This window comes from Hippichthys cyanospilos, chromosome 5 (genome assembly GCF_059441005.1).
Source record: "Hippichthys cyanospilos isolate Australia breed blue-spotted pipefish chromosome 5, RoL_Hcya_1.0, whole genome shotgun sequence".
In the NCBI taxonomy this organism is placed as follows: domain Eukaryota; kingdom Metazoa; phylum Chordata; class Actinopteri; order Syngnathiformes; family Syngnathidae; genus Hippichthys; species Hippichthys cyanospilos.
The window spans coordinates 23,116,882-23,127,029 of record NC_142373.1 but is presented as its reverse complement, the minus strand read 5'-3'; the positions used below and the strand labels follow the sequence as shown (position 1 = coordinate 23,127,029).

Below are 10,148 nucleotides of genomic sequence, written 5' to 3'. Positions count from 1 at the left end.
GTTGCTAGCCCTTACCACAGCCTTGCGCCGATTATCTTTCCAAATTAACGTTCCAAGAAAAGTTAACACAAGGGAACTGCATCTTCGTCTTCAGCTGCAATGGAAAAACCTTGAATCCCTTTGAGGAATGTCATCAGGCAGCACAAACAGCCACGAGCGAACCACAATAGCCCTTTAGTCCTCAGAGATGGATGAACACAACAATCGAACAACAGCATCTATCCATCTATCTGTGTGGAGAGTCCATACATCTTACTAAAATGTATCATGACGCTTGGCTACCCTACAGAAATGACACATTGCTGTGTAAAGATGACTAATGTATATGGATTTTACTACTTAGCATGTGCCGCACACTTTGCCTCGCCTCGCTGCCATCAGACTCTCACTGCCCCTGTCGGATCATAAATATTCCCAACTCTATTGGTGATATGACAGTACACAAACAGCATGCCGTTGATCCTTAAGGGTGCTATCATTAAAAACATCTTCAAAGAAACTGACACGTTGCAGAATACAACATATTAATTACTCTGTAGATGTCTATACCCCCCTGCTCATCTCCCTTAGGTCGTACACCAGATTAACTCTGCAAGGGTTTTACTTTTTCTTCTGCTTTTTTGCAACATGTATTTCAAAGGAAGGTTCAGCTTCAGGGGAATAACATTCAAAGTAATTAAAGGTGGGCGTAGGTCACGTACAGTATATGTGCTAGTTATAAATAAGACCTGAGTCTTAATCTTATAGTTTAAAGTTAGTGGGGCCAAATTCCAAGTAAGTCCACTAAAGTCATTACTTGGGTTCAGCATGATAAGTCATGAAATTATACTCAGTCAAAACATATGTGTATTTATTTACACATTTGCCACTTTGTGCTCAGAACTTAAACTTTCATTAGTCCACTGCAATAACACATTTACAATCATATAGTCTTTTTTTTTTTTTAATAATTGTGTATTACTTTACTGTCTTCTCAATTAAAACTGTAAAGATGATGCGTAACAACCGGCTTCATTTGCATGTATAGGAATATTAAAATGGTGGTTTTATCAAGGTTTTATACTGGCTACAGAGGTGGGAAGGAAACAATGTATAAATACAAGTACTTTGATACTCCAGGCCTACTTAAGTAGGTTGTTCACAAATCTGATTGTACTTTTAAAGAGTATTTTTCTGACAATGTACATTCCTATCTATAAGATGCTCTCCTAAGTTTGTCAAAATAGGGGTTTTAATCTTCAGTTTTTACAGAAATTGCCGACCTTGATTGAAATCTTGGAGGGCTATAAGGCGGACAAAACATGATCGCAACTGTGTCAAACACAGACTTATTTTGTACTGTAATTCATTTATTTACTTTTCAACATAAGTACATTTTTATAATAGATGATTTTTTAAAAATTTTGTTGACGTTTATTGAAAAAGTGGTTTAATGCCAGAGTTCCTTTTGTTTGACAAAAAAAAAAAAATCGTCGTTACCTTTTAACTGAAGAACATAGTTACTCCCTTTGCTTTTTTTCGGTTTTGTTTTGGCGCTGGGAACACAACTAATTTCCATTATCCAATAGCAAAAAAATTGTTATAAAGGCTTTATGGGGGAGAGAAAACTGCATAGCCAATACAACAAAGTCTTAAAAACCTAAATGGCTCACGCTGGAGCAAATATCAGTTTTAACTGTGCACTAGATTTCGGAATGGGACACGTATGACAGTGTTGCGTATCGGATCCCAATTCTTAGCAGCTTCACTGACGTGAATGGGCACAAACCACGTGTTTACGTAATGGAAAGCCAGACTTTCCAGTGTGACCCCTCCTCCTCTGTTTGAAACACAGGCTGGGGGTTTGATATGGGTGCACTTTTTTTTAAGGGGAGGGGGATATATGGTGTCATTGATACAGACACGCGGGGATCCACACGCATCGAGGCGCAGCGGTGCGGGACTTGCGAAGACATGCAAACTGCTAGGGGTACCGTGTGACCGGGGGGGGGCGAATTTGGACTTGTGCAGGGGGTCTTCATAGGATGCATCCTCCCCTGGCGTGTGACGCGGTGTCGATCCACCCTCCGCCTCCTCCCCCTCCACCTTCTCCTCTTCGGCTTCGCGTCAGAGTGATGAAGTAAACGCGGCGATGGTTGTCTCCTCCACGAAGAAGTCCGCCGTCTTTTATTGTTTTAGTTGTGTGTGTGTCGTGTAGTGTGTGTGTGTGAGTGTGTGTCGTGTGTGCGTGCGTGTGCGCGCGCTTGTGTGTGTGCGTGCTGGCGTCTCCTCCCCGGTGCGACACATGCAATTAAAAGAGTACCTTTTCTACTTGAGGACGCCACAAGAAGAAAAACGAGAAGAAGAAACCGTAGCATTGTTACGAATAAAGCCACGTGAGAGAAACACAAGAAACCACGCAGAGACAGGATATATGTTTTTTACCCTTCTTCCTATATGATACAATTGGCAGGCTTTGCGTGGAGAACTGTGTTGTCATTCTTACTATTGCTATTATTATGCAACCGCAAGGATCTCATCTCTTTACGGGTGTTTGAACCACTGGATTCGCCCAAATCAATCAATGTGGTTTCTTTGGAACATTTTCAGCAAAGGAACGCATATGCTGCAGTGTCTTTGTGGCAAGAGTCTCAAGAAAAACAAGAATCCAAGTGGTAAGCTGCATCTTTGTTATCCCTATCATAACACTAAGTGTGCTTTTTCACTTTATTGCTCCTCCGCTGTGTAATTTGTGATAGACCCTGCAATGCTATTTATGCAGTAATGCAGAGGCACACACACTCAGGCACAAGGGAAGAGGAACAACTTCTGCTATCAGTTTTTTTGGGGGCAAGTAACAAGCTGCACCACATCACCTGCAACTTTTCCCAACTAGCATTTATTACACAGTTAATACATAGTTGTTACGCACTGAGTGGTTGAGTGGCCTTGTTTCAGTTTGTATGAAGTGCTCTAAATGCTTAACTAAATTAATGAGGCAAACAAATGTAATGTTTGATCATTTACAAGTTGAATGCTTTTTCCTCCCATGGATGTCTTTTTCTAGCTGGTCGGGTTAACTGCTCTCGTAAGCCCCCTACATGGTCCATGTGCCACACGTTGCCCACCACTGCACTTCATGATGCCATTCTGGTTCGTACTGCAGCAGCAGCAGTAGCCCTCCACTGCAACATCACTTCTCGATTAAACGGGCCCCCACCGGCAGCACTGCACTGGCAAAGCAATGCAGTGCTTTTTTTGAAAGGGGGTGGGGGGGTTATGTCTTAATGCAACAATGCAATGCTTATTTCAACAGGCTGAATGTGTAGATGTTCTTAATAATTGTGCATCTGGTGGTGTTTGTGGTGTGTGTATGTGTTGTGTGGGGCTACTTGTTACTCCATGCAGCCTGGCGAATGGAAGATGATGAGCTCAGCAGTACAGTGCAACTGCACCACACATCAACATCTGACTGCATGTAGAGACACTTTGACACTGCAGGAGAAACAGTTGAATACTGGCAAAGATGACATTAGGTACACTCTGACATAGTCTAATGCGTTGCAAGTACAAACAAACATGACAAACATCTCTCAGTATGATGCAGTGCAGTGTGCCGCAAACCCAAAATATATTATTAAATGAATGTCTCTTTGACAGTATCACTCTAAACTCAGCATTATCTGACCAAGGCACTTTAAATTGAGTGGATGTCACCAGACAGCGCAGTTGCACCTATAGTCATTGACGATAATGTATTTTTGTACCATTTCGTAATAATACAGCCTAAACAATTTATTACTCAGGTGAACACAAAAAAGGTTTGTTTCAGGATTAAGTAAACTATTAGCAACACAGGCACATAATTTTAAGAATTTTCCATCCAATTACATGTTTCTTTGTGTGTCCCCGAACAATAACATTATATAGCTGGCTTTTAAATCTACAACATATTTAATGAAACAAAACTAAGGAATGTGTGTGAGTGTAGTCTCGTGCGTACAATATACACTTGATGTCGACGATTCACAGGGGATATGGAACAAAGCCCAACCTTGGATTGCAGATTTCTATGAATAATTGCCACGTGCATAGAAGTAATTCTAGTTACAACAAACTACGATTCCAAAACACGAAATAGCATTTTTTCGCTAGTTTTGAACTTGCCATTAACAAATTAAATCAACAATATGAAAAATAAGTGAATTATCTTTGTTTCTGTTTCTATATGTGCATATGTGTATTTTTAAACTTGGACGGTTAAGACACACTTTTCGTCTGTCGTGATACTGTAACTACCAGCAATATTAGCACGACTTGCCATTTGAAACAATGTCAGAAATGTAAGGGTTTGGCATCACTTTACCCATGTTTATGCTTTTATTGTGTCTCCGAACTGTGTAATAATATCCATCCATCCATTTTCTATAGACGCTTATCCACACTTGGGTGAATGACTTGTTGGTGCCTCTCCCAGCTGTGTATGGGCAGTATGTGGGGGACACCCTGAATCGTTTGACAGCCAATTGCAGGGCACACAGGGAAGAACAACCATTCACGCACCCATCTACCCTGCATGTCTTTGTAATGTGGGAGGAATCTAGAGTGCCCGGAGAGAAGCCACGCGGGCACAGGGAGAACATGCGAACCCCACACACAAGGGGGTCGGAGCAAGCAGGATTCGAACTCGGACTCTGAACTATGATGCGGACATGCTAACCGCTCTTCCACCGCCCTTTGTGTAATAATGTGTGCCTTAATTTAGCTCCACATCCTCACTTAGCAAGCTTTTGAAGTAAGGAATTCTTTAATGAATTCTTTTTCTTTCTTTTTTTCTTTAGGTTATTCTTATGTGACGCTGCCTCTACTTAAGTTTTTACATGTTTCTTAAAATGTGCCTGGATAAAAAAGGCTGGGTCTACATTGTTTACCTTCAATTACTTTACAATGGTTTAGCTACGTTTTACAGTAGAAATTAATTTCATTCAACAGAAAAAAGGAACACACGTGATGTCATTTGGGTAATTAAGTCTAATGCAGGATTTAGATATGCATAGAATACTTTGGTTTTGCCCTATAAGTCACATCTTTTCCTTATTGTGAGGCTGTCTCTACAAGCGCACCACTTTCACTTGAACGTGCCCTAGAGAAAAGATCATTTGAAAATGTTGTTTCAAATAGCCTATGTGCCTATTGAGATGTATACTATAGTTCTAAAAGATTGAGATGAAAAAGTTAGCCTTAGGATCAAGCATCGGAAACATGTGCACAAAACAATTGAAGCGTATGTCTCAAAAACGCAAATTCATCAATTTTGGGATTTACAATATGTCTTAGTTTAGACATTATTTGTACCCTACAACTGACAATATTTTACTTGTACACCTCAATTTCTCTTTGTGAATTTAGCTAGGTGGCATTTGAAGTCATTTGGTAAAAACTAATACTTAGGTGACATTTGTTGACATTTGCCATGCGATTTGGTCCAATGAAGTTCGGTGACTGCCTGATTTAAGATCATGTCATGATTAAATTAATAATAACAGTTAAAACAATCTAAACGTCACTGATGTGAAAGGCACAGTGGCAATGAAAAGCGACTGATTGTGATAGCTCAGACACAAGCTCATGAGAGGACCCCCATTTAAGCCATGTGCTGACCACACAAGCCACGGTAGCTCATTATTGCGAAAAAGAGGGCTGCGATTCCTGCAGAATCAGCAACCTGGCCTTTAATGAAGTAGCAAGGCAGTGTCAGAACGTCTCTTCATGGCTATAAGATAACTAGTTGAGCATGTTACCTGTCAAACAAATCACACAGCAGTTCAAACCAGGCGTGTGTTTTTCTTGTCACAGGGATGAGGCAGCTGCTCTTGAGGCCTCATCTGCAAAGGCCTAGATATGGTACTCCAGCTCCATGGCTGTATTTATAGCAACTCCACCTAAACTGCAAGAACAGACAGAGACAAAGCTGACAAGGCTGTCAAGCTGGGCATACGTGATGAGAATTAGGCCCTCGTTCAAGCCCAATTTCAAGTCGGGTGATTCACTTTCGAGCCAGGGAGATCATTTCAAGTTTGATTGGGTGGAGTACACTAGTGTCTTGACTTATGAGTGCCCCAATTTTCAATATTGTTGAATTATTGAAGAGTTGCTTGGTCTTTTTTGTTGTTGTTGTTTTGTTTTTTGCTTTTCGATGCAACTCAAAGTTGAAATACATCATACAAAAATGAAAAAAAAAAAAAAACACCCACAAATATATCTACCCAAATCCATCCATCCATCCATCCGTCCATCCTCCTCTGTGGCGTGTGCAAACTCCAAACAGGAGGGCCGGAGATGAACCCGGGACCTCAGAGCTGTGAAGCAGTCATGCTAACCAGTCTTCCACCGTGCCACCCCCACAAATATAATAATCTATATTTTTAACTTTTCAGAGGATTAATCACCATTTCAAACCAAATTAGGTTTTATTTGTATTGCACTTTCATACATTAAAAATGAATCAGAAAGTGATTTAAAGAATTAAAAGCAATCATTTGAAACACATCCTTCTCATTCTCACGTTAAACACACACCCTATGAACACTACAACCTTTACACACTCACACAATACATCTCTCATAAAAGTGATGGTATAAAGACATGGGAAGAAACTGAGTATCCAGGTGAGGAAAAATTGTATGAATGTACACTATATGGTGAATGTGATTTAAGTAATGACGGATGTGATTTTTACTGCCCCAGAATACTATTGGTCACGTGTGTCCATTTCTAGCATCAGAAAGCAGAAAGTAGGCCTTGAGCACTTCCTTCATGCACACATGGCAATTTGTCAGTCAAGCTTTGACAGTCTGACCAGTTAATTTGTACTTTATTAAGTCAATTAAGTAATGAGCCATCTGAGTGGAAGGAATAGAACTTGAGTTAGCTCCTCTTCTGTGTGTGCGATGACATAGATGTCGTCTTGAAACTTGCAAATGTCACTTGAATGGGGGACTCTGGCTACGATGAATGGCAGTGATCTAACAAGGTCAGTAATGTAAACGTTAGAGTATAAGGTTATGTCATGAACTATCCTGTGGAAAGAAGGTTTGATGGGCACTCAGTGAAACATTAATGCTGTAGTTTTTTTTTTTTTTTTTTTCCTGATAGCAATTATATAAGGGAGCTTATGGGGCAATCAGTACTATTAGGTTTTTTGACTACTTTAAAGTCTCTTACAGGATAATTGTGTTAACCAACAGACAATCAGGCTTAACTAATGGTGTAATTCTGCACACACACAATGTCTTTTCCCTTAAGCATGAAATGCTTGGATATATCACTATCCATCTCTCATGTCTCCATGTTTTAGTTGCTGTAAAATGTCTTATATAAAATGAATTCAGAGATTTATTTAAGATACACTATGCATCCATCCATCTTCAAGCGTCGCTTATCCTCACAAGGGTTGCACGCTTCCTGGTGCATATCCCAGCTGGCTTGGGACAGTCGGCGGGGGACACCCTCAACTGGTTGCCAGCCAATTGCAGGGCACATAGAGACTAACAACCATTCACGCACCCATTCACACCTAAGGACACTTAAGTACGTCGAATAGAACTGCCATGCATGTTTTGGGAGTTTGAGACAAAGCCAGAGTACCCGCAGAGAACCCACGCGGGCTGGGGGAGAACATGCAAACTCCGCACAGGAAAGCTGGAGCGAGGTGAATTTGAACTCAGACCCTGCAATGTGAGGCGAATGTGCTAACCACCATTCCACCGAGCCGCTACATGATGCTTTTCAAATAAAAAATACATCATATGTGTTAAAAGGTAATTGTTGGATGCATAACATCATTAATCAGATCAGTCGTGTGTCAGCCTTGTGAGACATCAAGATCTTTCACATAATCTATCAAGAATTTGTCAAATTCAAAAGTCTTATTTGTTTTTGCTCGTCAGGGGCTTTAACAATTTTATAAAACATTTCTATTGATGTAATCATATCAAGGTGAACTGATGTCCATTTTCCCCTGGATATCTGCTATTTTGTGTGACCTAATAAATGTCAGACAGAGCATCTCTTTAGGTAACCAAATTATTTAATGGACTTTGACCATAGACTGGAGCATCTACATCTATGCAATTGTTGGGCAGGTCACATGTCCAGAGAAGCAAAAAATAGTTTCTTGTATCAGTCACTCTTCATATGGCTGTAATTGCACATGCCACATGAATTATCATTACATTCAGCACCAGTTTTTGGTCATTTAAGCCACTCACTCTTCAGACCTAATTTTCACTTCAGCTTTAGCTCAAGGCCAGAGGCAGCCATCCATTCCAGTATCCTTTCAGGGTAGCTAAAAAAAATCAAGGTTCTCAGAGTCGAAAAGGCTGCAATGATCTATACTTGATGTTGGTAAAACCCTTTCTGCATAATGTATGTACACCCGTTTAATTGGTAGCAACAGACAAGGAAAAGAGTTCTGTTAAAGTGTGGGTTAACATGCAAACACAACTCCTACAATTAGGAGAGAATGGCAGCGTTTGCTAAAAATATCCGCCTCCAACCAGCATGGCACGCTGCTAGGATTCATCACAAACATGAAGAGGTGCATGAGCAACAGCCCCTTACAGAAATTTACTTTACCTTAATCCTAATTCAAAACTCTTCTGACGTACTATAGTTATAGTAAGTGGACTGTTATCTTAAAAGTCAAACACTGGCTCCTTTTACATGTTAACACAGACATTTGAATTTCCCTCAATTGTACGGATTCGAACATGTTATTGAATGTACTATTATTATTATTATTATTATTATTATTATTATTATTATTATTATTATTATTATTATTATTATTATTATTATTATTATTATCATCAGTGTTGGGCAAGTTACTTCAAAACTATAATACATTATTTATAACATATTACTGTCATTTAAAAGTTTTTAGTTAAGTTACAATATTACTGTATTTAAAATGTAATGCATTACACTACTATTGCATTATTTTCATATTACTCTCACCACCATAACTGGAAACATGGATTTGCCATTCTAAATGTAGCTCATTACTCTCATTACTCATCCAGTAAAAGGTTGGCCTTAGCCTAAAACCAGTACAAATCATTTCATCTGTATTGTATTATGAACATTTTAAGACAAGATACAAAATCTTTTTTTTGTGTGTATTTTTTTCTCTATATAACTTAGCTTCACAGCATGATGCACTGATAATGCTGTAGGCAAAATGGTTAGTTCATTTCACAATTTCAATGTTAATATTTAAATTAAAGATCAGTTGGCGAGGTTAGAGACATATGTTTCAAAAATAGATAGCTTCGGTGGGGGGGCTAACGTTAGCAGCTAGCCTACAGCATTGTTAAGGTCTTTAACGTACTGGCTAACATGAGTTTTGTATGCTTCATCTTGATACACATTGACCAGAACTATTTACAGACTATTATTAATAGCAATTGTACAGTGAGAATTAGCATTAACTTACCTTGTCATGTACGCTAGTTGCAACAAGGATCTTGCTGACGGTTTCCAAATGCTGGTACATCACTGTGGGAAACAGCAGCTTGACCTCTTGATGTCAAAGTGTCATCCCTCAGCGAGAGAGTGCAATCCTCTTATTTATTTTTTTTTTTTGCTAACTCCATGTTACTATGGCCCCTCTCTGAATGGTTTGTCAAATTACTGGTCCTATTTTGCGAAATGGACAGCTTTTTAGGTGTTGCACAAAACGTGCACCTAACAAAGATATTTTTCTTGTCTTTATCTCTGACGAACTGAAAGTAAGGGTTTTATGTACAGCTTGTATACATACTGTATTGTCTATATTCAACCCGCAGTTTCATCTCAGCTGTAGTAGATCAGCAAGTAAACATTTTGTCTCAGACTTTTCTCCTCTGATCTCGCTGTGTTTTTGGTGAATTTGGGGGGAAAACAAGCTTTCAGGCTAAAAATGCATTGTAATGCATTACTTTACTCTCATTTGTAACGAGTACAATATTATTATTATTTTTTATGCAATGTATTACATTACAGCATTACAGTAAAAAGTAATGCATTACAGTCATTACATTACTTTTGTAATGCATTACTCCTAACACTAACTATTATTATTCTTATTATTACATTTTTAGGATAAAGCTCCATGGAAAGGAAGACAG

At 39.2% G+C, this 10,148-nt stretch overlaps 1 protein-coding gene across 1 annotated transcript in view; it reads left to right on the top strand.

Moving 5' to 3' along the window:
• Positions 1 to 2,027: 2,027 nt before the first annotated feature.
• The window catches only part of LOC148424032 (fibroblast growth factor 14), a 101,967-nt gene continuing 93,846 nt past the window's right edge, over positions 2,028 to 10,148 (top strand). Inside the window, exon 1 of the mRNA XM_088415058.1 lies at positions 2,028 to 2,654. Within this exon, the coding sequence (XP_088271184.1) occupies positions 2,564 to 2,654 (91 nt within the window). The 5' untranslated portion in view covers positions 2,028 to 2,563. The remainder of the gene's footprint in view (positions 2,655 to 10,148) is intronic.